Source organism: Alexandromys fortis, unplaced genomic scaffold (assembly GCF_014885135.2).
Source record: "Alexandromys fortis isolate MF-2015 unplaced genomic scaffold, M_Fortis_MF-2015_v1.1 scaffold_181, whole genome shotgun sequence".
In the NCBI taxonomy this organism is placed as follows: Eukaryota; Metazoa; Chordata; class Mammalia; order Rodentia; family Cricetidae; genus Alexandromys; species Alexandromys fortis.
This window is the reverse complement of record NW_026068069.1, coordinates 2130644-2144153: the sequence shown is the minus strand read 5'-3', so window position 1 is coordinate 2144153 and position 13510 is coordinate 2130644. Positions and strand designations below refer to the sequence as shown.

The following is a 13510-nucleotide window of genomic DNA, read 5'->3' as shown; positions in this document are numbered from 1 at the left end:
TAGAAAAATACTTACCTTTAAACAGTTTTAACGTGGCTTAAGAAAGTGAATATAGACTATTAAGAATTTTCATTGTTCACACATCTATAAAGAAAGTAAGATCTCGAGTTTGAAGCCACCCTGGGATACACAACAAAGCCTTGTTTCAGAAAAAGGAAAAGTTTAAAAAAAAAAAAAAAGAATCATGAGGAAAGTTAAATTCTCAATTCTTAATTCATCCTCAATAAATTTTTTTTAACCCTAAGCATCCAGAGGGACTGGAGCCTTGTCACAGTAACAAATCCAGAGCTCTCACTCTGCCCCTCGGTGTGTCTCCTGTCGGTTCTCTCCCAGTTCATCACTCGCTCTGCTGTTCTGCGCATGTCAGTGGGGCTGACCCGGTAGGCCCATCTTGTCCTCGGTACTTTGCCACGCCCCTCTTTATTAGTGTTTCTTCTTCTTTTCCATCGTTTCTCTTCTTTTCCCCTCTTGTTGGACATCTCTTCGTCATCCCCCTTCTTCAGTGTTCGTGTCCATTTTCTTCTGTCTCCAGTGTTCTAAGCTGTAAAGGCATGGTGAAAACCCGAATACTCTTGAGATAGCAACAGGGAAAGGAGCAAAAACCCAGCGCCCCCGCCCCCAGACACCTTGCTGCGGGCTTGGGGTGGACAAGGTCTTTAGGGACAAACTGGCTCAAGCTAGCTCCTGAGAGGAGAGAGCCATCTGCCTGACAATTTAACAACTGACTGTGAGCACGTTTCTGACTCTCCCTGCTCAGCGCAGTCTCTTCCGGAACCAATCTGTTTCCCAAGGTGAATCATGAATGGTTTTAGTGACTGGACACTCAGAAGAAGGGGAGAAACTACAGGGCTGGACTGGTCTTGATTTCAGCAGCCAGCCAGCCCAGTGCAGTTCCTGATAACTAGGGAGTGTGTCGTTAATGAGATGAGGAAGGCTGCTGTGAAGTCAGGGTGCCTGGGCCGTGGACCGCCAAGGGCAAGCCCTGCCATTTGCCAGCTCTCCGATTCTCTGGAGAAAGGCCCCTTTGCTACCTACCATTCCTTTGAGTGTTCTTTTGCCTTCAGCCATCGTGATGCTGTTAGTTAAGATTTTGTGGTGTTCGCATCGTGTGTCAAGTCTCAAAAGCAGTCCCTCTCTGTTTTTGATTTTTCAAGTGATGGTCTCCTGTAGCTCCACCTCAGCTTTGATCTCTGCTGTGTAGCTAAGAATAACCTTGACCCTGTTGCTGCCCCTCCCTTCATTTCCCAGGGATTGCTGGGGTTGTAGGCATGGGGGACCGTGCCAAGCTTGGTAATCTACTCTTGATTTTGCTTTTCCATGCTAGCTAGGGAACCCTTGCGTTCATGTGTCTGCTTTCCCACTGAGCTGCATCCCTTACCTCGTCACCCATCTTTAGAACCTGAAAGCTGTGTCTCTCTAACCCTGTGTTCCACTAGCTGAGCTCACTGCTTTTTACACCAAGAGGCTGACTCCCTGGCGCCTGAGTGCACACCCTTCAGAGGCCAGACAAGAGTAGGTTCTTTCCTGGTGAGCATTCCTTTCCATATCTCAAGATTTGTGTCTGACAAGAACTGTTTTTTGTTCATTCTCTGGGCTTCTTAATTATCAGCCACAAAGACTTGGCAAGGGGAGCTCTCCAGGGGGAAGGCAGCTACCCAAAAGCAACACGAAAGTGCGAAAATGGCACTTGTTCTAACAAACTGGCTCCAACTCTGCAGATGAGGCCACTTCTGACAAATCAAATCCACCTTGAGATCCATAAAGGCTCGTTGTGAATCCTTCCGTTGTGTAAACACTTCCCAGTAGAGTTCCCAGGAAGGTGTAGACCTGACCATGTTCCCTCTACACAGGCCACAATAAGTATCTGCAAACGTCTACATTTCTGCTCTTCCTGGTAGCCACATGCATTCCAGAGTTTATTTGAATGCAGATAAAATTCAAATGTCAGAGGAGAGAAGACTCCTAATGAGGGCTCTGGTTATCTCTCATGAATCTGCCTACAGGTTGGGATAGAAACCTGATACTCAGAGGCATTAGCATCCTGGTAGTAAATGCGAAATGACAACTAGCATTATTTCTAATTGCCTTCTATTCAAAGCATCCAAACCACAGGTAGGTTATAGAGCCAGATGAACCCCTCCCCCTCCAGAAAGTAAAGAGAGCTGTTGATGGAGAAAGTGGGTTCAGATCAAGGAAGTGTTTCCACTAATCGGGACTTCAGAAGCAATGCTTGCCCAGACGCCATTAATTCCTTTTATTTCTTTGACGCATCTGCCATCTCCAGTGACAGGAAATTCTTATTTTTTATCCCTAAGAAACTAAAGCACAAAAAGGCAGTGAAAAAGCTACAGACTGACCTGGCAATAGCTAAGCAAGAGGCTGCCATTACTGTCCTGGAACTCAATGAGAAGATAAAGACACTCTGTGAAGGAAGGCCTTGCCCGAGAGGTCAGTATCATTACCCCGCGACAAGCGCACATTGGCTCCTCTCTCTGGGTGATGCGTGCAGATCGAATGGCAGCAAAACCAAATGCTAGGTCCCTGTGCCTGGTAGCGTCCTGGCCTAGATGCTGGTCTGGCTCGGTTAGACAACACGTGAGCCCAGGATCTGTGAACTCCAGGCTGGATTTCTTTTGCCCTTTTGACAGAGCTAATGAATCAGCGGTTGCAGAGGGGATGTCTCTGTACGCGGAGAGCTGGGCTGACAAGCATCTGAGAAATGTCACTGGCTAAACTGGGTGGCAGAGAGGGAAGGGCAGAGCATGAGAAGGACAGGGCACTTCAAGGCCTTGGACTCTAGAGTAGGACCAGCAGTGCCGGTAGGCCAAGAGGGCACAAGAAATGAAGACATTCTTTTCTTGTCAGCTGACAAATGAAGCCAGAAACAACAGGGAATGGTACTTGGGAATGAAATCTTGGGTAATTTGGAACAGTCTTAACAGCTATATAGATGTGTGGGCGTATGTATCTGTACAGGTTCATTTGACAGCCAAGGGTTGATCTCAAGAGCTTTTCTCTATTGCTTCCCTCCTTGTTTTTTGAGGCAGGGTCTCTCACTGAAACCAAAGTCACAGTTTCAGCTACGCTGCCTGGCCAGGCAAGTTGGAGGAGTTATAGACGTGTGCCACTTGGCTCAGCTTTTTATGTGGGTGGCCAAGCTCCAAATTCAGGTCCTTCTACATTCACTGGTAAAGGGTTTTGTGGTGGTGATATCTGGAATGGGGGGAGTCTCATTACAAAGCCCAAGTTAGCTTTGAACTTTTGAGCCTTTAGATGCTATGAAGGAGGCATGGACGACCATGCTTGGCTTTACATTGACTTAGAAAAAGAAAAAAAAAAAAAAAAAAAAAGAACAACTACAGAAGCTATAAACACACCAGAGGGGGAGAAACAAAATAAAACCCCTCAAGTTGTCTTCACTGGCAATAATTGAAGGTAATATTCAATAGTTTGTGCTAAGCTGTTTACCGAGAAGTCCATGTATGTTTCTTCTCAGAACAACGGTCAAGTGTATAGCTAGACTCCAGTAGAGCAAAAGAAGGTCAGAGAGGGTGACTAACTCAGCCCTGGGTTAGAAAGGAACAAGCAGTCTTGGGGAGGTAGCATCGTTTACTAAAGCAGGTGCACTTCTTGGCTTTGACAGACCAAGACCATTTTCTCACTGGTATACAGCTGCTCTTTCCTGACCCTGGATCTCAGGCTAAGCTCTGGTCCCCAGGGGTCTTTATTTGCTGTGTGCCCTCCATGCCAGGCCAGGAGCATGTCATTGCTCTTACTCTGGCTTCCTTTCTTACTCATAATTAATTCTGGAAAAAGAGGAGCAGCTTGGGAACAAAGGGAGGAGGAAGCAGTGGGCGACGTGGCAGCTTCACAAAAGGGACACTCCCAGCATCCCCACTGCGTGGTAAAGCTTTTGTTATGCATTTGGTTTTCTATTTTTTGGTTTTTCCAGACAGGATTTCTCTGTGTCCTTGAACTGAGAGACCCTACTAACTCTGCCTTAGGAATGCTGGGATTAAAGGTGTGGACCACTACCTCCTGGCTGGTTTTCAGTTTCAATTCTGAACATGAATTTCCCAGAATACAACTGATATGTCACAACGTCACCTTGGAACACATGTCAAAGGGCAGCTACTTTCTTTTTCATCAAAATAGCAGAGAAAGAAGTCTTTTAAATTGTCTTTTGACCAACACACGTTCTTAAAAAATCCTTTAGAGAATGTTGTCAGCTTAACAGTCTTTACTGGACATTGTCCCAGAGTTCCAATGGTCATGTAGAAGAAGCCATCAGTCATTGTAGAACACAGGAGGAATGGCTCCATCTCACTTGACAAAACCTTGCCACCTTTAAGCTGCTTGGTAAAACCTATTGCCAAAGTGTTACTGTAAGCTGTCTACTGACAAATTTTTCCATTTTGGTTAAAATGGTACTTTGTGTCCTTTAGTAATAAATTGGGTTCTTGGATAGTTTATTTTTAATTATTTGTTTTTAATTAGCATCTAAGTTGTTAGACATCATGATGACATTTTCAAACAAAGCACTTTTTTTTTTTTTTTTAAGAATATGGGGTCTTTCATGAACTTGGCATATCATCCCCATTCAGGGGCCATGCTAATCTTCCATGTACAGTTCCAGTTTTAGTCTGCATGCTTCTGAAGTGAGTGCCTCTTGGATATTCCGATAAGTCAAAATTTTAATAATATTGAAAGGAAGGGGATAAAAAGGTAACCCTTTTAATTTGATACACTGATAAAAAATTAAATAAAATTTAGCAGCCATCGTAAGCCTATTGTGGTCGGGCAAGTTGCTTGTCTTATTTGGTGAGGAACCTGAATCACTGAACTATCTCCGATTCTTTTCTTTAGATTGATCTATTGTATTTATGTGGATGTGTGTGAGCCTGTATGAATGTATGTACCACATATCTTTGGGAACCTGCAGGTGCCTGATCCCCTCGAACTGTAATTCTAGGCTGTTGTGAGCTGCCATATGGGTGCTGGGAACCAAACCTGATCAAACCCAGGTTCCCTGGAAGCTCAGTAAGTGCTCTTAACCCCAGAGCCACCTCTCCACTCCTTCTTAAGTCAATATTTGCATGTTCTAACTCATCAGTCAGTTCCTACTGTGAAGCCTTACCCTGAACTCCACAGTCTAAGAGAAGAATTGTCAAGTTCATGGTAGTCCCAGACTAATATTACTTGGCATTCCCAAACATCTGGTCACCTTGCCATGCCTCAGAATCTCTTCAACATCGTGTGAAAGGATATCCAGGAACGCTTAGTACACAGTGGTTTATGTGTAAGAAATTAATTCTCTCTCTCTGTCTCTGTCTCTGTCTCTGTCTCTCTCTCTCTCTCTCTCTCTCTCTCTCTCTCTCTCTCTCTCACACACACACACATACACACCCACACATGCACACACACATTTTTAGACTCACACTACTATGTCCTCCCCAGTTTTCTTGGGGTGTTTTTTGTAAAATGTTTATTTGGGGTTCTCAGACCAAGTGACAGATGCCCTGGGAATAAGAGCTTAAGGAGAAAGAATGATCTGTGATTCTTGGAAACAACTCAAGAAAGAGAAGAGTATCAGCTAAAGAAGTGGAGTCTCCGGTACCCTCAGGGCACCCTTTATCATTCATCTCTGCTTCTTTCTGCACTGGGTCTTCTAGGTCTTAAGTTAGATGTCAGTAGAGGGTAGAAGCTGACTGTAAGCAGCGGGAAGATCTGCACTTATCACCTCTGATAAGAAGAAAGCAAACATTTCCCTAGCAGTTCTAGTTGAGGAGAAGGCTATCTGGCTTCAGTTGGGATACCCGTCGCTGATAACCCTGTGTGGCCTGGGCTGCGGGATGATGGATGAATTAGCTTAGGGTCAGGCACATTCCACTGGGTGGCAGGGTAGAGGAAAAGCAAGTGGGAAGAGAAAGAGTCCTCTGCCTGGCAGCTGTCCCTGGAAAGCATAGAGCTGGATGTAAGGAGGGGCTATGCCTTACTGGAGTGGAGAAAGACAGCCCAGTATCGATGCACTATCAGCCAGTGGTCAAGTTAAAATAGAATGAAATACTTACTGAGTCATCCATCCCTGGGACATTTATACTTTAAAGGTAGTTTTTTTTTTTTTTTTAAATTAATGAGCAGGAGGCCTTTATGGTCCAAGAAACAACTATCCAGTTGTATTTCAGACCCCATTGGAGATGTAGCAAACAGTTTGGGGAAAGGTGTCCCCTTCCAGCCCCTGTCAGTGATGGGGTGGCCACCCTCAACAGTGGCCTGCTTTTGATAACAATTCCCACTGAGGGAAGGGAAAGTGTTATTTGTAACAGTTCGTGTCACTGGACTACCACGGCACGACTTCTCAGTTAGAGACAAACCCATCCTTACAAGTCTAACAGATTAATGGACTATTTCCAAATAAAACAGACATCTCCGCTATCCAAATAACGCCATTTCTCCCCTTGTTTGCTTTTTTTTTTTTTTTTCTAAGCAACCAGGTCACCTTTTGGACCTTCTGATCAGGGAATGTCCCAGAATATTAGGAATATCTTAGGCATATTTATGCTTGACTTGAGAGAACAGTGAGACACCAAACTGTTTTTCTTCATACACAGGAGTTCAGCTGAGAATAAAACACCCTTGCTTAAAAGAGAGAGAGAGAGAAACAGAGAGAGAGAGAGAGAGGAGAGAGAAACCTAGCCCAGCGGGCTTCTCACAGCCCTAGTCTTTGCTGGTTTTATTTTGTGCACATAGTCACAACCCAAAGCAAATTCCTTCTGTCGTTTCCAGAGCCTGCTCCTGAAGTGCTGACAGCTTTGTTGCCTGTCAGTAGCGCCGGAGTCCCAGAGTGCTAGGTTTTTCAAAGTCTGAGGGAGTCTACTCTTTAAATCGCAGTCTGTGGGAATCGAGCCTTCCTCCCTCTTTGCCTTAGGAAGACAGAAGGCGTACTCACTGGTGAAGAAGAAGTCAACGTGATGAAAATATCTGACAGTATAACTTTTGGGAAAGTTTTGTTTCAGCTCTCAGTCTCCAAAGACTTAGCCACATTTGGATCCTTGGTTTCTCAGCCTGTGGTAGAAACATCATGGTGGCAGAATCTTGTCTCACGGCTGTTCACTGGTTGGCGGACAGGAAGCAAAGCAAAGAAGGGAGTGGCCAGGCCAAGTCAGCCCTCAAAGTCACTCCCAGTGACCTAGTTTTTCAAACCAGGCCACTCCTTCTACAGTTTCCACTTCTAGGGTCTAACGGTCTGTTCCAACTGGATTGCAGCCATAGGTTGAACCATGGATTCAGTTAGCACCCTCATATCTAACCCTCCCTGGAAATGCATGTAGGTGTGAGCTTTACCAATTTTCACCTAGGTTACTTTGCAAAACACCTTTCCCACCCAATCCTGTTGCTGATTGGATGCAGTTACTTGATGTCATATAAGGTTTCTCTCTTTCACCAGAATGTGTATTTTAAGCTTGCTTCCTTAAAGGGATATACTCCTTTGTTTTTGTTGTATTTTAATTTTTTAATTAATTTTTGTTATGATGTACTACTTGCCTGGATCTGCCCCTCAAGTGAGAGTTGTATCAACTCTTAAGCCTTCTTTTAACTTTACTCCCATTTAAAGGACCTTCTTACCAGGTGGTGGTGCTGCCTGTTTTTAATCCCAGCACTCAGGAGGCAGAGTCAGGCAGATCTCTGTGAGTTCGAGGCCAGTCTGGTCTACAGTGTTCCAAGATAGCCAGGGCTACCCAGAGAAATCCTGTCTCCATAAACAAAACAAAACCAAACAACAACAAAGAAACCAAACCAACAAAGTGAAGGACATTCTCTAGGTGACTTTGCTATATCCCAGTGCAGACGTTGCCAGGATTCAGTATCTGCCTAGAGGCAGCCACATTTGGGGGATGAGGATTTGTAATAGAAGTAGCATTTCAGTTTCCAACACTGGAAAAAAATCACCTCATGTCTTTTCAAAGTCAAACTGCTGCTTTTCTTTCTATGTCCTTCAGGAAGTGGAGAGAAGTTGCTTCTCCGCCACCCCAGAACTAAGTGAAAGTGTTTGAAGGGGAATCTTTTATTTACCCCAAGTGCTGCAGACTAAACTTCCTCTCCAACGTTCCTCTGTCTTTTGCAAACATCTTCCAGATCAAAGCTCCTGTTGCAAGTGGGAGTTACAGAACTAGGAGATGAAGAAAATGTCCCAAGCCTAGATATGGCCATTCCCCCAATGCAATCTATACGTTAGGCCCCCCTGAAATGATTATTATGCTTTATTATAATCTGGTGGTTTAACTTCAATTATAGTCAAACAAATAGCAATTTAAAAACCACCTCCAAGGTTTAATAACTACCAGCCCTACCAAGTCTACAAATATTTCCCAAAGAAAGAACATTGGGCATAAAGTAAATCTTAACCTGGTAGAATTAAGAGCATTTAGAGAGAGGCCATTTTGAACATACTGGACTAAGCTCCATCTTGAGTAACTGCCCGGTGTGTAGAGATTTGGAGCAATGCCACTCTATCCTCCTCCACACCTTTTCCAAAAGCTGCTGTTCCCCAGACCAGAAAACAAGGGCTTGACTAGAAGCCTTCCAGACAACCTTCTTTCTGAACACAAGATGCCATCTTACCAGTCTACCTAGAGTTGCGCAAAACATGACTAGGCCAACCCTGGGATCTCACTGTGTAAACCATTTGCGAATCTTTCAAGAAGCATTGCTGAACACCTGTGTGATTAGATGCCAAGGGGCTCGCTCTAAAAGCTACTGAGGATAGTTAGGCAGCCTACATCCCTGGTGACCACATAGGATGTCTTTATCTTGACTAAAAAAATTAAAAAAAAATAAGACTTTAGGAAAGGCAAAAAATGACGTTTCTCTCCCAGCAGGCATAAGTCCCCCACACACTTGCCACAGAATTTTCTCGGACAGAAGCTCCTCTGAAATGGAGTCCTTTGTATGTAGAGCAGTAAAAGCCAGCACTGGACAGCAGAGAATTTGAGAAAGCAGAGATACAATAACATCCAGCAAGTGCTTCCCAATACAGGCTTTTCAGGGGTTTAATATGTGCCGCACAGAAACAGGGTTCATTTAGATACTGTCTGATAGGCTGTCTCCTCTGTCCACTAAACTCATCCCCAAACAAACCCATTGAGCCCCAAAGCCAAAGCCTTCTCATTGGTTTTGGAAATCTCCAGGAGATTCAGCACTGGCCCCAAGAGTTTTCTTGAAGCTTAGCGATCCATTTCACAAGATCCCAAAAAACAAGCGTTGCTCTATCAAATACTGCAGCCATTAGGCAAAAATTAAAGATAGCGCTCCTTTTCCAAATGATGCTCCAGAGACCTCCAGGCCTAAGAAGCACCAACCTATAAACTAGGTATAGATCAGGATTTTATTGGCTGCAAGTGACAGAAACGGAAATAAAATCAGTTGGAGCAGGAAACAAATTTTCAACCTCCAAAGCAAGCTTGGAGGCTGAGCCAAGAGCCTGGGAACTGCTCAGCCAGTTCCTCTGTGGGTGTTGGCCTCATCTATGGCAGGCATAGGCTAGGAACCGGTTCCCAAGTGGTCCTGGCTCGCCGTCTGTGTTCACCATCTGCTGTTTCAGCCTGAGCTGAACAGCTTTCCCCTCCATTCTCTAACAGAGTGTGGTTTCTCTTGAGGGACCTCTCTCCTATCCTATTCTCCATGGTTTTGTGAAACTGGCAGGCAAGGTGCCTCTCTTCCCTTGTGGAGAGCTCGCGTGTAGGTTAGCCAGTCACACTTGCTTTTCCTAGGACCTGGAATCTTGAGCCCAGTTGACAGGGGTAAACAGAAAAACCCCAGAGCTAATTACTCTGGAAGTTGGCCCCTGGCCTCTGAGAAGATTGTCTAAGAGTTTTGGGTACCTGTGTCTCATCTGCGGCCCCAAAGCCCTTTGCCTTCACCGAGGGTTCCCTTCAGTGCTGACTAGCATACATGCCGATCTAAACTGATACTCTCAATTTTCCTAGAGATGGTGAGCATTGGATTGTGGTGCTTATAACCAAAAAGCCTTACTTTGTATCCTCTTCTATCTAGCCGGGTTTCTTTTTGAGAGTCTGTAGAGAAATGTCAGAGAAGGAATTGGCAACACTTAAACTGCGCTGATGCTGCTTGGATTACTGTGGCCCAGGCAACAGGCTGTTGCTGTAGTTGGCACCTGAGCCTTGCACCAGAGGGCAAGAGCCAGGGAAGGCAGTCAGATAAAGAGGGGGAGGGGCAGCCTTCGGGTCTGAAGAGAAGCGTATCTGTCATGTCCCCTATGCTTTCCTTCAGTTAAATCTCATAAAAGGAGGGAGGAGAAGCCACTCACTGTCCTGTCAGGAAGGAACACCTCGTCTTCTCTTTCTGCTCATCAGTTTCATTGCTGTTTATCCAGGCTCTTCCTCTATGAACATTCTGGAAATCTATTTCTTTTCCTAATGAACAAAAGGTAAGAAGATCCACTCCAAAGCTCTCGATTGGGGGCCGGTATTTGTAGCTACATTCGCTGTGGGAATTCGGTGATGTCAAGGTCCCCTCCGTTCTTTGTTTGTGAGACTAATTTTGGAAGTACACCATCATCAGGAAACAGTGCTCCCTTCCTTCTGTCTATCCCTGAGGAATGTTTTATTTCCTTTTTCTTCCCTTTTTTTTTTTAAAGTCTCTTGGGTTCTATATTCAGAGAGGTTGGATAAAAGGGCAAACATTAGCTAAATGTCAGACAAGGCACGTGGGAATGGAAGAGGCTTCCAACTTCACTGTAGTCCCTGCTGTGCTGTGTGCAGTGCTGGGGAAGGCTGTTGCTGTTGCTGCTGCTGCTGCTGCTGCTGCTGGCAGAGGAGGAAGGTGCTTTCTTCCAGGAAATGTACCCAGCAGGGTCCGGCACTCCTTCATTAAATAACAGCAGACGGATGGTACAGACACTTTGGGGCTGCAAACAACTGTCCAAACCTGAGGCAGCTGTCCTCCTTTAAACCTCTTGTTGACAAAGCAGAGAACATTAGCGTGTCCTCTTCTTTGGCTGCCCAGGAATGTCTCCGGATTTTTTTTTTTTTATTCAGGGACTTGCAGCTTCCTGATAGGACACTGAAGGTGGAGATTAATAATGGCCATGTGGGTAAAGTTGGCTTAAAGAGAAGATGTTTTTGGGGGGTGGGGGGGGGACATGGACTCATCAAATCAAATTTATGAAAGATCTAAAAAGCAAAAACAAAAACCTGATTCAGTGTGGCAAGTGGAAGAGTGTTCTGTATTACCTTCTGGGATGGAATTGGACGTGCACCCTGATCTAGTTATTAAATGTATAGCTAGCCATGTGCATACGTGTCGGTCTAGAAAGAAGTGTTGGTTTGAAAGTCATGTTGTCTGAATCATACTACCATGCTATCCCTTCGACTTTCCCAACCAAATGCAGTCACACAGAGTGCATACCAAGAAATAAAGAAAATGGAAACACAGGGCTATAGCTCGGGAATAGAGCACCCACCGAATATGTGTGGGGCTCTGGACTACACACCCAGTACAGGGATTATTTAAGAAAAAGAGGGGCTGAGGAAAGGAGAGGGGAGGGTTAGGGGACAGGAAGGAAGAGGAGGCTGAGAGAAAAAGGACAAGAGAACAAGGAAAGGGGTTGTGAAAGTTGTTTAGGGTGCCGCTGAGCCCAGGAGCCCGTATTAACCCATGCTATCGGGATAGATAGGACCTAGAAGACAAGCCCTTCCCACTGCTCAGCAAATGCTTTCTGTCTTTCCAGACCCACCAGCCACAAAGCAGGGCAACCTTCTGGGCCTACCTGGAAGCCCTACATGTGGACTCTCCCTCCACTGGGGCCCAGAGGTCGACTGATCCACAAAGCATGGCCCAGATGTGCTCTGGGGGCCACACCTTCCACACCTATTCCTAAGAAACAAGGCAGGAGCCCTGTCCACAGTCTAGAGAATTTTAAAAGGAGTCTGCCAGCTAAAGGAAGGAAGGGTCCCTCGCCACAATCTGAACTTGGATTACTACAAACTGTCATTTACAATCAAAGAAAAGAAAACTTCTGAAGCCAAGGAGAGGATGCAAAAGATAGTAGGGAAGAAAATGTGGACCACATATATGTGTACACGGAAGAAATGCCTGTGTCCTCGGAGACAAAACAAATGCTTTTTATTACGTGTACATGCATACATATGCATGAATAACTTAAATTAGATGTTTAAGAATTTCATAGATACCTAGTGTGATTTTCTCATATTCAGTTCCCTTTTCCCCACAACTTCTCTCCCTTTCATGTTCTCCTTTTTGGGTTTTTATGACTCACTGTATCCACTCTACGCCACTCAAACACTCCCAGGCGTGGGGTCAGTCACTCTCCCTTCTCTAACTGTTATCAGCTATCTACAGTTCCGTAAGCAGAGGTGGGGGCTCAAGAGCCCTTCCCTGCTCCATATTGGAATACTGACTGGTGGCGAGGCAAAAACCCAGCGTTTGCCTCAAAGGGGGAGAGAGATAGTTAATTCTGATTTGTCAAATATGAGTGATCACGGCCCTGGAACACAGGTTTAGGTCACCCCAAATTTTATGTTCCAACATGGAAATTGTTTCATAAAGTTTTAGTAACAAAATAAAAGTCAGCTACTGCTGCGCACCGCGCCCCGGTGTCTGTGCTTTGTGCACTGGCACCCAGTTCACGAACTTCGGGCAAGGGGGCTGGAGGTTAAAATACACAGACACACACACACAGAGAGATAGCTACACGGGTTATCCTTGAATTCCCCAAAAATGCCCCCTTTATTGTGTTCAGGGGCAGATTATATAGAGATAGACAAGCCCCAGCCAAACCCACCAGAAACCACTCTCCTGCCATCAGGAACTCCTGAAGGTCTCATGCTCAGAGCAGCTGTAGGCACTCAGATCAGGGGATTACAAGAAATTCTGGGTTCTCACTGCTCCCAGCAAGCTACATTGGTGGGGGTATCAGAGGTTTCCTATAGTGGAGAAATCTCTGATGGCTTCTTAGCTTTTGTGTTGGTGGTAGTTAGTGGTTGCCTGAGTTTACAGGTTTCAAAGTGCTTTTATCTGCTAGTTACAGGGTCTTAGGTCCCATACACGGGTAGTGTTGAGATAGGAGCGGCGGGGCTGCGTCCCCAGCACCCGGCCGCCCGCATGGCTAGCTTATGCCCGGAAATAATTACACGGAAACTGTATTCTTTCAAACACTGCCTGGCCCGGCTAGTTCCAGTTTCTTATTGGCTAGCTCTTACATATTGTTCTAACCCATTTCTAATATTCTGCGTAGCCCACGAGCTGGCTTACCAGGGAGGATCTTAACCTGCGTCTGTCTGGCGTGGGAGCATTATGGCGACTCTCTTACTAAGCTTCTTTTTCCCAGCATTCTCTTCTGTCTACTCCGCCTACCTAATTTTCTGTCCTATGAGGGCCGAGGCAGTTTCTTTATTATTAACCAATGAAATCAACAGATAAGATACAAGACCCACCTCCATCATTTCCCCTTTTTCTGTTTAAACAAAAA

At 45.2% G+C, this 13510-nt stretch overlaps 1 protein-coding gene and 1 non-coding gene across 2 annotated transcripts in view; one reads left to right on the top strand and one right to left on the bottom strand.

Annotated features, from left to right (window-relative positions):
* Ccdc192 (coiled-coil domain containing 192) overlaps positions 1-13510 on the top strand; it is a 188716-nt gene that overhangs the window by 125108 nt on the left and 50098 nt on the right. Inside the window, exon 6 of the mRNA XM_050120897.1 lies at positions 2316-2448. Coding sequence (XP_049976854.1) covers positions 2316-2448 — 133 coding nt within the window. The remainder of the gene's footprint in view (positions 1-2315; positions 2449-13510) is intronic.
* On the bottom strand, positions 4559-4666 carry LOC126487878 (U6 spliceosomal RNA). Its single transcript, XR_007588521.1, has one exon. It is a non-coding gene; the product is annotated as a U6 spliceosomal RNA (small nuclear RNA).